This window comes from Danio rerio, chromosome 8 (genome assembly GCF_052040795.2).
Source record: "Danio rerio strain M-AB ecotype USA chromosome 8, GRCz13ab, whole genome shotgun sequence".
Classification (NCBI taxonomy): Eukaryota; Metazoa; Chordata; class Actinopteri; order Cypriniformes; family Danionidae; genus Danio; species Danio rerio.
The window spans coordinates 220001-236001 of record NC_141028.1 but is presented as its reverse complement, the minus strand read 5'-3'; the positions used below and the strand labels follow the sequence as shown (position 1 = coordinate 236001).

General features: G+C 42.9%; 1 protein-coding gene across 4 annotated transcripts in view; it reads left to right on the top strand.

Moving 5' to 3' along the window:
- The window catches only part of sema6a (sema domain, transmembrane domain (TM), and cytoplasmic domain, (semaphorin) 6A), a 95852-nt gene that overhangs the window by 38808 nt on the left and 41043 nt on the right, over positions 1-16001 (top strand). For all 4 annotated transcript variants that reach the window (XM_087262853.1, XM_087262852.1, XM_087262851.1 and 1 more), the window contains 4 exon segments: positions 7669-7729; positions 8710-8772; positions 8873-8974; positions 15007-15097. In XM_087262853.1, coding sequence (XP_087118979.1) covers positions 7669-7729; positions 8710-8772; positions 8873-8974; positions 15007-15097 — 317 coding nt within the window.

Sequence of the window (16001 nt, the reverse complement as noted above, 5' to 3'; positions counted from 1 at the left end):
CCCGTCTGAACCCTCAGTGGCAGCAGAAACTGACCCCAGAACAGCTGACAGCACAGCTGAGACTCTGCACACAGACACACACACGCATGTAACAACAGCTCATATATGATGAGAGGCGGAGCTAAGTGGATTGACAGGTGTGAGACGCATACTAATGAGCTCCATTCACCGCAAACAGAGAGAGAGAGAGAGAGAGAGAGAGAGAGTTTGACAAAAGACCACCAGATGGACAGATGAGGGGCTCATTCCAGCACACACACTTTCTCTCACATTCCAGCTCACACATAATCCAGCACACACACACATACAAATGCTTCAAGCAAATACTTAGAATGTCCATATCCACAGTTCAGGGATCAGTGTGTTATTTATAACGGCTGATACTGTATATATCATGCTGAAACACACTGCAGGAGCACTCGTACTCAGAGTTTCTGTCTTCATTCTAGCACAAACATCTAAAAACTCTCAAATCAGTCTGCATTTTCTAGACAAGCACAATAATACAGTGTTAATTTCAGAAATACTGAGTCAGAATGAAGAGTTTCCCCTTAAAACAAGCAGAATACTCTTGCTTTTCATTTTGACACCAGATTATTCTGCTTGTTTTACAAAACTCTTCATTCTGACTCAGTATTTCTGAAATCAACACTATTATTGTGCTTGTCTAGAAAATGCAGACTGATTTAAGAGTTTTTAGATGTTTGTATTAGAATAAAGACAGAAACTGAGAAAGAAAAATGTTTTTTGCAGTGCACACACACACACACACACACACACACACACACACACACACACACACACACACACACACACACACACACACACACACACACACACAGCTGGTGTTCAGTCATAAATCAGTGTGAACGAGGAGCATCAGGTAGAGCAGTCATTAAAGCTAATGATGCGGGAGGGTTTATTGCTGCTCCTCTGGTCCTGATGCTGCGGAGTCTCCTGAGGGAGCTTTTACACTTCAGTTCAACAATCAGCTGATCCTGGACCTGTTCATCCTCATCACTCATCTCCAGATCATACAGCTCTTCACAAGAACAAGTGTGTGATCAGATTAAAAAAAGCAGTGTTGTGAAGGACAGATCTATCCATGCTCAATCATTACCAGCAGTGCAGTGATTGGCTGACAGGAGCAGTGTCATGACATCATCTCATTAATATTCAATTTACAGTCATGTGAGCAAAATGACAATGATGATATTCAATAATGTTCCACCTTTGCTGTGCGTTATTTGTACAAGCTCTGCTGTATTTAGCAGTTTATTTAGTTGCAACTTTAAAGCTGATTATCAATGTAACAATATTTAGGTTTATTAATCCCATAGCTGTTATTTACATCATTTAACTTAAAGCATTTTGGTATTTGAATAGTGTCTGCATAACCATTGCACATTTATAGAATTATTATAATTATATGATTTAAATTATTACATATTTTATGTATATAAATATATATATGCTCATCGGCCCCTTTATTAGGTACACCTGACTAGTACCGAGTTGGACCCCTTTTGCCTTCAGAACTGCCTTAATTCTTGGTGTCAGAGATTCAACAAGCTGCTGGAAATATTCCTCAGAGATTTTGCTCCATGTTGTCATGATAGCATCACACAGTTGCTGCAGATTTGTACATCCATGATGCCAATCTCCCGTTCCACCACATCCCAAAGCTGCTCTATTGGATTGAGCTCTGGTGACTGTGGAGGCCATTTGAGTACAGTGAACTCATCGTCATGTTCAGCAGTCTGAGATGATTGAGCTTTATGACATGCTGCGTTATCCTGCTGGAAGTAGCCATCAGAAGATGGAGACACTGTGCTCATAAAGGGATGGACATGGTCAGCAGCAATACTCAGGTAGGCTGTGGCGTTGATGCTCAATTGGTACTAATGGACCCAAAGAAAATCTCCCCCACACCATTACACCACCACCACCAGCCTGAACCGCTGATACAAGGCAGGATGATCCATGCTTTCATGTTGTTGAGCCGAGCATCCGAATGTGTCAGCAGAAATGGAGACTCATCAGAGCAGCAACGTTTCTCCAATCTTCTATTGTCCAGTTTTGGTGAGTCTGTGTGAATTGTAGCCTCAGTTTCCTGTTCTTAGCTGACAGGAGCGGCACCCGGTGTGCTCTTCTGCTGCTGTAGCCCATCCGCCTCAAGGTTGGCCGTGTTGTGTGTTCAGAGATGCTCTTCTTCAGAGCTCGGTTGTAGCGAGTGCTTATTTGAGTTACTGTTGCCTTTCTATCAGCTGGAACCAGTCTGGCCATTCTCCTCTGACCTCATCAACAAGGCATTTGCGCCCACAGAACTGCCGCTCACTGGATATTTCCTCTTTGTCGGAGCATTCTCTGTAAACCCTAGAGATGGTTGTGCGTGAAAATCCCAGTAGATCAGCAGTTTCTGAAATACTCAGAGCAGCCCGTCTGGCAGCAACAACCATGCCACGCTCACAGTCTCTTAAATCCCCTTTCTTCCCCATTCTGATGCTCGGTGTGAACTGCAGCAGATCCTCTTGACCATGTCTACATGCCTAAATGCAGTGAGCTGCTGCCATGTGATTGGCTGATTAGACATCTGCATTAACGAGCAGATGGACAGGTGTACCTAATAAAGTGGCCGGTGGGTGTATGATAATCTACTTTCAGTCGCTCTCAGGTGTTGTGCTAAAGCAGCGACAGCACTCTTCAGAGTACATGTTTGTATCCTAAATCTCCATATTTGTTTCTTAAAAGTCTGCACAGCTAAAGTGTTGATGTTAGTCACTGAAATCTCTCTGAAAAGCTTGAAGTGGTTCCACCTCGTGACAAATGTAGTCTGGATTACAGAAACATGAAATGACTCGATCTAATCCTGTTTATATGAACTAAGCTGCTGTGAGCGGGTTTGAGTGCACACGCCTGTTGCCATGACAACAGCTGCTGGATGAGTTCTGAAGAACCAGACCCTCCTGGATGCTGTCGAGCGATCAATAATCAATTTAATATCTATAATTAAGATAAAAATCAACTCAGCAAAACTGACTGCTGCTGATGAGCCCAGCGTGGACACAGTATATATCACGGCCTGCTTCTTTAGGTAATCAGAAAACCCAACCCTGAGGAAAACAGCTGTCATGTAGAATACACTGTGGTTTTCACTGTAATGACTGCAATGTTTTCACTACTTAAAGTGTTATAAACACAGAGTTATGAACAGAAGTGTGAAAGTACATTAACACATTTTCTAGCAGTATTTTTAAGTGATTCAAGTAAAGGAGAAACACACACAAGAGAAACACACACAGGGGAGAGCGCACTGTATCTGCAGCTGAAGGCACGTGTGGGGTCTCCATTCCCCAATGCATGACTGATCCAGAGAGACACAGTGGCGTAGCGGACGGGCCCGCAGGGCACGCACCGCGGGGGGGCCCCGCGTGATTAGGGGGCCCCAGGTCGTCGCGATTTTTAATAGTTGAAAATCCAGGAATCGCAATAATCAAACTCTTGGGAACAACTGTGGTCGGAACCAAAGTTTACAGGTCTGTGTTCTCTGAACTCCGCTCAAGCGGTGGACTACTTCATTCTGATTGCTCGCCGCCGAACCGCGTCATAACCAATGAAGACGCGCCGCTGTTTCTCGCCGCCGGTTCTCGTTAAAAAATGAATGACTTCTGGCTACTTTGACGCTCTCGCCACTTTCGGTTTGTGATCGCTCCTCCGTTTGTGAAGGATTCCCCGCGTTGTCACGCCACTCCGCCTCCTTTCCCCGCTCCTCAATTTGTGACATAGATATATACACTAGATATCGCATAGGGACCCTGAGCATGCGTCTATAGCGCCGCCACATTGGTACAGTGCTCCCAGGACAAATGTCATTCAACCGCACTAGTCAAGACAGTGTTATTACGTGAAGATGCGGGACTTTATCGCTGTCTACGGGTGTAGTAACGAGCAAACAAAAAAAATAAAGCACAAAGGCAGAACATTTCATAGGATTAAGTTTTTTACGTTTTTGTATGTTTTGAAATTTGTGCTAACAGGTCACGTTATTGATAATAATATCTATAGTCACTTACTGCATTCACCATAAGGCAAAGTAGCACCAACTCGCACTAAATACTCGGCTTATGCTAGGTTTGTTGAATAAATCAGCAAACAATGCAAAAGAAATACGACAAAGAGGTGCTGCGCTGCCAGAAAATTGTATTATTGTCGGCTAGCGAACGAGTCGTTCATAACGGAGATTCATTCACAAACGAATCGCTCCCTCCGTCAGTATGAGAAGTGAAAGCAGGAGAGGAGCTGTGTTTCAGCACATGATTAGATCAAATTTAACAGGGAGAGTAAATAGTACATTTTCATACACACAAACACAAGCTTTTGTCAGGAATGCCCGTGCGATAAGTGATCCATCAATGTAGAAAAGTGATGTCAAATAAAAATTTTCATATTAAAAAAAAATGCATACTAACATCCAGGAAAACTCCCGATCATAGATATATGTGTATATCTATATCTATGTGTATATCCCCCCCCCCAATCTCCCCCCCCCCCCCCACCACCTTCATCTGGGGGCCCCGTCGGTGATCCCTGCAGGGGGGCCTCCGCATTTTGCGCTACGCCACTGGAGAGACAGAATCATTCTCAGAAATCAGCTCTATTCTAAACGCATATTGTTAAACAGAAAGTGTGTGTGTGTGTGTGTGTGTTGACAGAATTAGCTTTGAACAGACTCCCTCAAACACAAATATGGTAGACTAAATAATATTTTTAATAAACTATAATAATTGAGTGACTTTTTTACTTTAAAACAATGGGTTTTGTGCCTAAACTTACATGTGAAGTATGATATGCAGAAATGTGTGTGTGTATGTGGTGTCAGTGGATCAGCTGTAACGGGCCTGTGCTGTGTGTGTGTGTGTGTGTGTGATGAACAGTTGAAACACATCCACACTTCAGCGGTCTAAAATAAGACGCTGCTCTTCTCCTGTTCTTCAGTAATTACTGGCCAGAATGGAATTTGACTAATGAAGCGCCGCTGAAGCTGTGTGTGCTGATTGAATGGAGCGGTCAGAAACACAATCGCTGCTGCGCGCCCGCCTCTATAATTCAGCATGTGTTCTGCTGCTCGACATCTGACATATTCACCACAGCGGATCATAGTGTTACTGCAGCTGCTCACGCTCCAGCACCAAACACACACACACACACACACACACACACACACACACACACACACACACACACACACACACACAATTACACATGCAAACACACATACATATATATATAGGCACACACAAACATGGATCCACACACTCGCATACAAACACAAAGGCGCGTGCACACACTGACACACACACACACACTCACCCACCGACCTACCCATGACAGTTCTAATGAGATTTATTGTGGCTGTGATTAATTCCTGGACTTCTGATCAGACGTGCAGAGTTTGACTGCTGTGGTGTGTGTGTGCGTGTGTGTGTGTGCGTGTGTGTGCCGCTGCTGACCTGCAGATCTTCACTCATCTTGCAAATGGCTTTTCTATTAGATTGAGAACAGCAGCTCCGTCACTTCAAGATCAAACATCTGAACGCAGGAGACACACACACACACACACACACACACACACACACACACACAATGACAGAGGGAATTTACTGAACCCACACATTCATCATCTACTGGGAAATAACACTGTCATACACACACACACACACACACACACACTCGTCTGTAATCCAATCATAATCTTCAGTGTTATTTATTGTTGATGTTGTATGGGTCAAGATGTGCCATTGATTCTGCATCAGATTAAATCTCCAGAACTGACTTCATATTTGTGGAAATCAGTCATTCATTCATTCATTTTATTTTGGGCTTAGTCGCTTTATTAATCAGGGGTTGCCACAACGGAATGAACCGCCAACTATTCCAGCATGTTTTACACGGCGGATGCCCTTCCAGCTGCAAATCAACACTGGGAAATACGTGGAGATCATATTTAATTATTTAAATTGAATAATAATTGATTTTTTTAATAATTACTCATTATTAAAGTATCTACATCAATGTTTCACGTAACATTAGTAAGATATATTGTCTAACAGGAGTGAATTAATGAGTGTTGACAGCTGTTACACTTATATCCTGTGCTGAACTCATGCGGATATATCAGAGAGTGAGTCTGGCTGACATGATGAAAGCCCTGTCATGCATTTTCTTTTCAGCTTAGTCCCTTTATTAATCAGGGGTCGCCACAGCGTTATGAACCGCCAACTATTCCAGCATGTTTTACACAGCGGATGCCCTTCCAGCCGCAAGCTTTCACTGGGAAACACTTTGATTCACACTCATACACTACGGCCAGTGTAGTTGATCAGTTCCCCTACAGCGCATGTGTTTGGACTGTGGGGGAAACCAGGGCACCCGAAGGAAACCCAATGTGAACTAACCCAAGAGATGGTTTGAAAAACTGTATTTAAATTGAATTGTAACAATTATCCCATTATTCAGTTAATCTTACCCAGCATTTTTTGTGTAACTGAAAATAATAAGCAATATGCAAATTAGATACATACACGTTTTAATTTACATAAATAATATATGCATCAGACATTTGGAAATGGTGGCAGAGTGAGTGGCACAATCACCTCACAACAAGAAGGTCTCTGGTTTGAGTCTCGGCTGGGTCAGTTGGTGTTTCTGTGTGGAGTTTGCATGTTCTCCTGTGTTGGTGTGGGTTTCCTCCGGGTGCTCCAGTTTCCTCCACAGTCCAAACACATGCGCTGTAGGGGAACTGAGTAAGCTAAATTGTCCGTAGTGTATGTGTGTGAATCGGAGTGTTTCCCAGTAAAAGCTTGCGGCTGCAAGGGCATCCGCTGTGTAAAACATGCTGGAATAGTTGGCGGTTCATACCGCTGTGGCGACCCCTGAATAATAAAGGGACTAAGCTGAAAAAAAAAATGCATGAATATATTTAGAAACATTGATATAATGTTATATTTAGCAAAAATGGCAACTCGCACATATTTGTTCAACCATTCAGCTCATATGAACACACATAATATGCAACTATATCTCATCATTTCAAACACATATTCATAACTCCAATTTTTTTTTATATATATTATTAATTAGTAGCATATCTAATATGGTCAACAGTTAGTAAGGTAGTCGTTGGTATTAGAGATGTAAAATAAGATCATACTGCTAATAAACAGCTCATATCTTAATAATAGCTAATAATCCAGTAGTGAACGGTGTGACTTGACACTTAAAGTGTGAACATGGACTTGTCTCGTATGTAATTTGCATATATTACCATATATCAGATTTCTATGCGAGTATAGGCATTTTCTAATTAAAAGAAAGAAAGAAAGTAAATGAACACATCACACTGCTCGTCATGCTGCTGGAGTCTGATTATCAGTTATTAATGCAGAGGCCACGTGTGTGTGTGTGTGTGTGTGTGTGTGTGTGTGTGTTTATGCAAATCACCTATATAACGCATGTGATTAATAACAGCTCTTAATGGCAGGATTATGACAGACGATGCTTTTAAAGACGCTCCTCCAGTCATACAGTAAGACTGATGATGATGATGATGATGCAGTGCACTTCTGTAATGCAGTGTCCTGAAGCGAACTGTCCTCTGTGTTCTGACAGGGATCACATTTACACGCTGGACATGGAGACGTCCAGCACAGAGGAGATCTTCTTCAGTAAGGTGAGTCTCCTGCTTTAATTATCTGGCAGCAAACGAGCCGTGACCCGCTAAGAGCTTGATCCTCTCAGAGTCCTGCGTCACCACAGCGGAGCGTTCAGATGCATTCAGGAGCTCCGGTCACCAGTGTTCAGATGCAGAGATCTGGATGTGTTATGTGGAGTTCTGCGATTATAGATCTGCATCACACATGACTCCAATAATCTGGGCTGAATATCTAACATATCTGAATATCACAAAACTCCTAAACCAAGAAGCTTTTTCAAGACAAGCAACACATATAGTCTTGTTTTTAGGAAATATTGAGTCAGAATGAAGAGAGTTTATATTAAAACAAGCAGAATAAACACAAAACAGATTAAATTTAGTAACGTTCAACTTGATTTGTTTGCTTAAATTAAGCCCAATTCAATTGTTTACAACCACTAAAGTTAAAAACAATGTGGTAAATCCAAGGAAACAGGTTGGAATGATGTGTCAGTGCTCATCATCAGATTATTCTGCTTGTTTTAAGTAAAAACTCACTTTATTCAGACTCATTCATTCTTAAAAACAAGACTATATGTGTTGCTTGTCTAGAAATGCTTCTTGTCTTAGATATTTGGAGAAACTCTGAGTGAGAAGAGCATTATTGCAGTGTGATGTTCAGTGGAGATATTCTGGATATGGGCGTGTGCTCATCATGTATATGTTAATGATGATATTAATAAGATGCGTTTACAAGGCAGAGATCTGGAATCGCTCAGCTGCATTTCTGTTTATTTGGTGTTTTCTGTGAATCACACTTGTGTACTTTTGCAAAATAATCTTAGAACATATCTGTAATGTTTTCAGTGCTGCATTTGTACATGCTTATAATGTAAATTATGAACTATAAATCATTTCATCTGTATTATAATGCCTATATTATAATGCTTATATGATATGATATATATATATATTAGGCTGAGCTGTGCTGATCTGCACTGATTCTCTGTTGACAGAAGCTGACCTGGAAGTCCAGACAGGCGGATGTGGACACCTGCAGGATGAAGGGCAAACACAAGGTGCACATCTGCTGTGTGTGTAAATGTGTGTGTGTAAATGTGCGTATGTGTTTGTTTACAGTGCTGTGTTAAATGTGTATGTGTGTGTGTGTGTTTGCAGGACGAGTGTCATAACTTCATCAAGGTGCTCCTGCAGCAGAGTGAGGACTCTCTGTTTGTGTGCGGAACCAACGCCTTCAACCCGTCCTGCAGAACCTACAGGGTGAGCCTGACCTCCGACCCATAACACACTGCACTGCACACTCACATACACTACACTTACATTTAGCAGACGCTTTTTCTGAAGCGGCTTACAGTTGAGGAGGCATTCAGAGATTCACCAGGCAGAGGCAATACACAGAAGAAGAGCTGGTTATACAGAGGATCTGTGTGTGCTCAGAGGATTCAGTGCTACAGTCAGGATGGAAAATTTTAATTGAATTTCAGCGCATTTTATTACAGTACGTTACTGATCATTACAATCTTTCAACACGTCAAAACTCACTAGAGCCACAGCAAACAACTGATATTAAATATGTCAAATCTAGAACTCCTCTTCAACAGCCGAACACAACGCCGGCTTCCACACCACCTCATCTCTAACACCAATAAACCTTGTGTAGACTTATAAAAACTGAAATCAATCCGCAGAACTGAAGATCCCAGCAAATCTACAATCACCATCACCACACAACATCACCGTTTCTGCTCATATGCAGAGCTAGTTCAGCCTGCTCTAAAACTAAATGCAGGAGTTGACATGTAAAACTCTTTCTTTTAACAAATTTAAAATCAAAAATTAAAAAATTAAAACTCAACAGAAAGTAAAAATTATTATCCAAAAGCAAAACTAAAGGTTTTATTGTGTCACATTTCCTGAAATCATGAGAAAGAGCTTCTGTTCTTGAACGGAAAGGGCATTTGGCAATGGCATCATGATTGGGAGCTGAAATTAAAGCACTGATCGCAGCAGCACAGTGAAGACGTCTCCATTTCCAAGTAAAGGTGCTCCACTCTTATTGCAGTTAGTGTTTTCTGATGACAGAGTTTTCAAACCTTCTCAAATCTCCATTAAAAACCTGCACATCTTTTTACTTGTCGATTAAAACCAGCACATCATCAGGGTAGGCAGACAGTGTGACGTTATTCATACAGCCAGGTAAGATCAACACACAAACCTTTTCTCATAGTTGTTACAACAGAAGTCCAATGGCAGGTGAATACAGCACTCCAATAGTGAACAGCCAGAGCAGTGCATGAGCCAGCGCTTATTCCAGCACACTCTCTACATCACCATACAGCACTCTCACTTCAGGCATGCCATGATAACCGTTTTCAACGTAGACTTAGGTTTGGAAGTTTTCTGCAATACTGTTCCCTCTGTATATGTAAGATTTTTTATTTAAGTAGTTTTTTTGTTTGTTTTTAGTATCTCCTGCAAAAAAGATATCCAAATATGGCATTTAAAATCAAAGAAATCAGTGTGTTAGAAACTAATGAAGACAGCAGAAGGCACTGATTCATTTCAATTACTCTGCCTGACATGTTTACTGCTCCAAAATATTGTAAATGTTGCTCAAAATAGATCTACTGTGTTCAAAGGGGGAAAGTTTTTGTTTTTATCCTGATATTTAAAAAAAACTAGTTTTAGAGGTGTAATCACAACACCACCAAACCCTGAAACCATTTATATTCAAGGCAGAGGCAGAGGCTGCCTTAGCATTTCTCATTGTCCGTCATTTTGCAGACAGGGTTGTACAATTTCTGTCATAACTTATTATTGATCGTTATTTAATTTGCAGACTTTCTGATCGCTTATTTCATTTGTATTTTATTAATGAACTTGCACGATGAGCATATAGGCTGAATTATTAGTTTATTTATTTGACAAATTAACAAAAACTCCTACCGTCAGAATCATATAGCGGCTCATGCCTATTTCACTTTTGCAATTCCTGACACTTTGCCAGACTCCATATTTTGTCCTGCTCTATAGGACTCTTTGAGGCGTAAAACACCAGAGTTCTCAGGATCTGCCGCTCATTCATTTGATTCAAACCTCTAAAAAGGCACCCTGCACCCAAAACACTACAGTACAAGTCTTCATCAACACTGATGTCCAATTAAAATATCCCCCAAATAAAGCTGACTGGATGCAGTGGGGTGGGAATGCTGTCTTCAGTCATAACACACACACACACACACACACACACACACACACACACACACACGCACAGTGCTGCTCTGGGCATGTCATTTCTTAAAAATCTTTGTTCAGTCTTGCATCAAAGCTGATGAGATGGTGAAAGGAAGACCTTTACACATAAGAGCAATCTCTGAAAAATACAATCCCATGATTATATGGGTTTACTCAACATCAAGCACAGAAAGAAGAGTGTTTTAGACACATTTGCTGTGATTCATCTTCATTAATTTACACTTTTTCACTTCAATCATTGAAGTCTGCATTCAGTCTCTGCACTATTTTTCAGCCGGTATACTTCATTCTTTAATAAAACAATCTTCAGCCATGAACTGTTTAACTCCTTCCACAAACTGCCCAACATCTGGGAAGTGCTCATTTACCAAGACCCGCTCTTATTCTTCCTTGACCTCAGAAATAGTTTGATGTCATCTGTAAGTTATCTCCATAACTGCGACTGGAAAACTCATCTGTGCCAGTGTCAGAGCTCACTGTCCCTCTCTCTGACTCCAGCTCATCTTCCCGATCAACTGTTGCTCAAGTTCATATGGCACCTTATACTGTGTTCTCCACATCTGTTTATGTCTACTGTCACCCTCTCGAACACCCCAAAACAACATCCTAATGGTGTTTATCGCCTGACTCACCTCTGGCCTCCTCCTCCACTCAAACCGCGGCGCGCTCCACAGAATCCACACCGGACCTCCATCATCACCGTTCCTCGGCCTGCTGCTCGCCGCCATCAGCTGTTGCCTCCTCGGCAGCCGTTTGATCGCTCACCTCATATTTGTTGGGTCAAGCTCGGACCAAATGGTCAACTTTTACCAAAACACTCGGTGGTTATGAACACCGCATAGTCTAAGTCATGCAGTGGGGAATCCGGCGCGAGGTCTGTTAGCGGCATTGTTTACACTCAGGGTAACGGGGCGCCTGAAGGAAACAGCGTGTTTCAGTAAAGGGGAAGCACACCCTTATCATGTTTAATCGAGGAGAGCAGTCGTATCGACACAGTGCTCGTGTTCAAACAGCACGCTAATACATGGCGGGACGTTCGAGTGAGAGCCTCGTTCGACGGAAATGAAGGAGGCAGAACCGGAGTGAAGACGCCTTCCAGTGTCTCGCGTTCTCTATCGTGCTTTAAAATGACTACAGCACTATTCATTTGCAGACTAGACATCCTCGTGTCCTACAATTTCACCCACAGCTAGACTACAGCTGTCTACACTCGAGCGAGCGAGCTCAATCACCGCGCACCTGTAGCTGTACCTGCCCCCGTCATGCCTCACTCACTCCCAAACACACAAGCCAAACCTCACCCCGATAAACTAATCAATACACTCCTACAGCAGATAACGAAAGATTAACACAAGACAAGAAAAAAGTGGAAAACAAATCACCTGTCTCACACACACCAAGCCCAGTGACCTGAAGCACACTTCATGACCGCACACTGGTTGTGCTGGTTAAAGTGTGTGAGAGAAATAGGAGTGTGTTTTCTACATGCACACTGCACTGGGAACATGCGTTGCCCTGTAAAGAGTGTTTAATGGCAGAAGCTGGAGCAGTTGATCAGAGCGCTGATGGCTGAACTGGTTTAAATGGGGTAATCACAGCACTGACGGCTGAACTGGTTTAGATGCGGGCACACAGCTGGTGCTCTGCAGGCTGCTGCTGTTGGCTCTGAACACTGATGGACAGGATCTCCTGCTGCTTCTGTCCTCGTGTACAGTGTGTGTTTGCACTGGGTTTGTCTTGTTTCTAGACTAAATATCTTGAAAACTCCTAAAATCTAGAAGCATTTTCCAGACAGGAAACATTACAGTGCTGTTTTCAGAAATGACGAGTCAAACTGAGAGAGATTTTCTTTAAAGCAAGCAGAATAATCTGACAAAGAGGGAAGAGAAATAATCTCATGTCAAAGAGAGAAACAGGATTATTCCCTCGATCAGCCCAGTGTCAGAGCATTCTGCTTCTCTCAGGAGAAACTCTTCATTCAGACTCTGATCACTGCACTGTATTTCTGCTCGTCTTGGAAATGATTCTTGATTTCAGAATTTGCAGATATTTGGATTAAACTGACAGAAGCTCAGAGTAAGAGAGTGTGTGTTCGCAGTGTGTGTGTGTGTGTGTTTCAGTCCTCTAAACTCAGTCAATGGCAGGATGACTGCAGACGTGTGTATGTAGGAGTGTGTGTGAGTGTGTGTGCCAGCTCTCCGTCTAATATCTGGCACACAGAGATGCTGAGTGTGTGTGTCCCTGTCGGCTGTGGAAGTGTCTGTTTTAGGGTCAGAGTCTCAGCATTAATCAGCGCTGTACAAATGTGCTGCTGAACGGATGCTCAGTGCGCAGCCTCCTCCCGAGAGCCATCTGAGCAGATCACAGCGCACGCCTGCTGCCCATTACATCAGCTGTGACTGAGCACACACACACACACACACATGAATATCTGAGAAACTGGTCCACTGAATGACTGAGTGTGTATTTCTGGAGGAATGTTCACCCTCATCCACTGAAACACGAATAACAGAGTTCAGTTCAGACGCTGCATTCTTTACAGATTATTCACAGAATTATTCTTCTTCATTCATTCATTCTTCTCCTTCGGCTTTATCGCCACAGTGGAATGAACCGCTAACTATTCCAGCATGTTTTACCCAGTGGAAGCTGCAACCCAGTACTGGGAAACACCCATACACTCTCATTCACACACTCATACACTATGGCCAGTTTAGTTGATCAGTTCCCCTATAGCGCATGTGTTTGGACTGTGGGGGAAAAGGAAACCCACGCCAACACGAGGAGAACATGCAAACTTCACACAAACCCAGCCGAGACTCAAACCAGCGACCTTCTTGCTGTTAGGTGATCATGCTGTTCACTGATGCACCGTGCCGCCCTCACGTCCTCGTGTTCACATTCATTTTCTTGTCGGCTTATTCGCTTTATTAATGAGGGGTCGCCACAGCGGAATGAACCGCCAACTTATCCAGCATGTGTTTTACACAGCGGATGCCCTTCCAGCTGCAACCCTTCACTGGGAAACATCCATACACACTCATTCACACACACTATGGACAATTTAGCTCCCCCAATTCACCCTTAGCGCATGTCTTTGGACTGTGGAGGAAACCCACGCCAACACAGGGAGAACATGCAAACTCCACACAGAAATGCCAACTGACTCAGCCGAGGCTCAAACCAGAGACCTTCTTGCTGTGAGGCGATCGTTCTGCGCCTTCTTATCTACATAACAACACAAAAGATTACAGCCCTCTTTCCAACATCACTCATCATCCCCTCATAGCAAACTAGCGGTAAGGGGGCGTGGCATACTGAGCAACACTCTACCTGAAGGGGTGTTCGTCAGACCTTTCACCTTTATACACACGACACGTCATGACTGTGAACGAGTCTTTTATAACAGCTGTCGTTACGTGTCATTCGCTCAGTTACGTCATTATAAATGCAAAGATGACATGTTTATTCTGACAGCTTGACATAAACAAATACATCACTACCTAATTTTGTGGTTGTCATGACAACCTGACGTTACCAAGACAACATAACCTGTCATAAATCTGTCATAAACATGTCGATATATTACTCTGTGTTCAACAAATGAAAGAAACTCCTGAGTGCTTGAATCAAGTAAAGGGTGAGGAACTAATAATGTCATTTACACTGAGCTACACGACACCACAGCCTCTACAGGACAAGCTGTTGCAGGATTCAGGATTACACTACTGTCATCCTCAGCCAGCGAAAAAGAAAACACTGAACATCATCATCATCAAACCACTCATAAACAGAAGAATGATGATGTGGACATGTTGTACAGTATATTTGACTTTCCTAATCGTTCATCAATCCCGCGAGCTTCATCCTGCCGTGGAGATTGAGAGATGAAGAGCTGTTAAAGAGACCATGGTGATGAGTGTGTGTGAGTGTGTGTGTGTGTGTGTGTGTGTGTGTGTGTGTGTGTGTGTGTGCATGCTGAACGTGTTCAGGCTCTCTTTGGGTGGGTTTAACCTCTGACCTCTGGATTCCCACAGATGGACAGTCTGGACGCTCTGGGTGAGGAGATCAGTGGGATGGCCCGCTGCCCGTACGACGCCAAACACGCCAACGTGGCCCTGTTCGCTGGTAAGACCACCACCATCAGAAGCATCATCATCAGCATCACAGCACTGCACTGCAGTAATGCTGCTCTTACTCAGAGTTTTAGTCTTGTTTCTGGTCTAAATCTGTAAAGAAAAGTTAAATCAAGAAGCATTTTAGACAAGTAAAGCATCTAGTGTAGTTTTCTGAAATAATGAGTCTAGATGAAGAGAGTTTCTCATTAAAACAAGTGTGGATGCTTCCCAGAGATGGGTTGCGGCTGGAAGGGCATCCGCTGCGTAAAAACTTGCTGGATAAGTTGGCGGTTCATTCCGCTGTGGCGACCCCGGATTAATAAAGGGTCTAAGCCTTAGTCCCTTTATTAATCCGGGGTCGCCACAGCAGAATGACCCGCCAACTTATTCAGCATGTTTTTACACAGCGGATGCCCTTCCAGCTGCAACCCATCTCTGGGAAACATCCATATACACTACGGACAATTTAGCCTACCAAATACACCTGTACCGCATGTGTTTGGACTGTGGGGGAAACTGGAGCACCCGAAGGAAACCCACACTAACACAGAGAGAACATGCAAACTCCACACAGAAACACCAACTGAGCCAAGCTCGAACCAGCGACCCAGCGACCTTCTTGCTATGAGGCAACAGCACTACCTACTGCGCCACTGCATTGCCCCGAGACACATTTCAGATATAGGCAAATCAGCTCATTTGTTTAAGGGAAATGGACAATTTAAAAATTTTGGTACTGATTGGTAGGCCCACACGGAATCTGCGCGCATTAAATAAAAAGTTTAAAAGGTATTATTTTTTATTTCACATAATAAAGTTTTAGTTATGAAACTCCTAAAATAATTCAGCAAAAAACGTCTGCAGATTCCGTCTGGCCCTACTGACTGGTACCGAATTCCAGTATCATGACAACC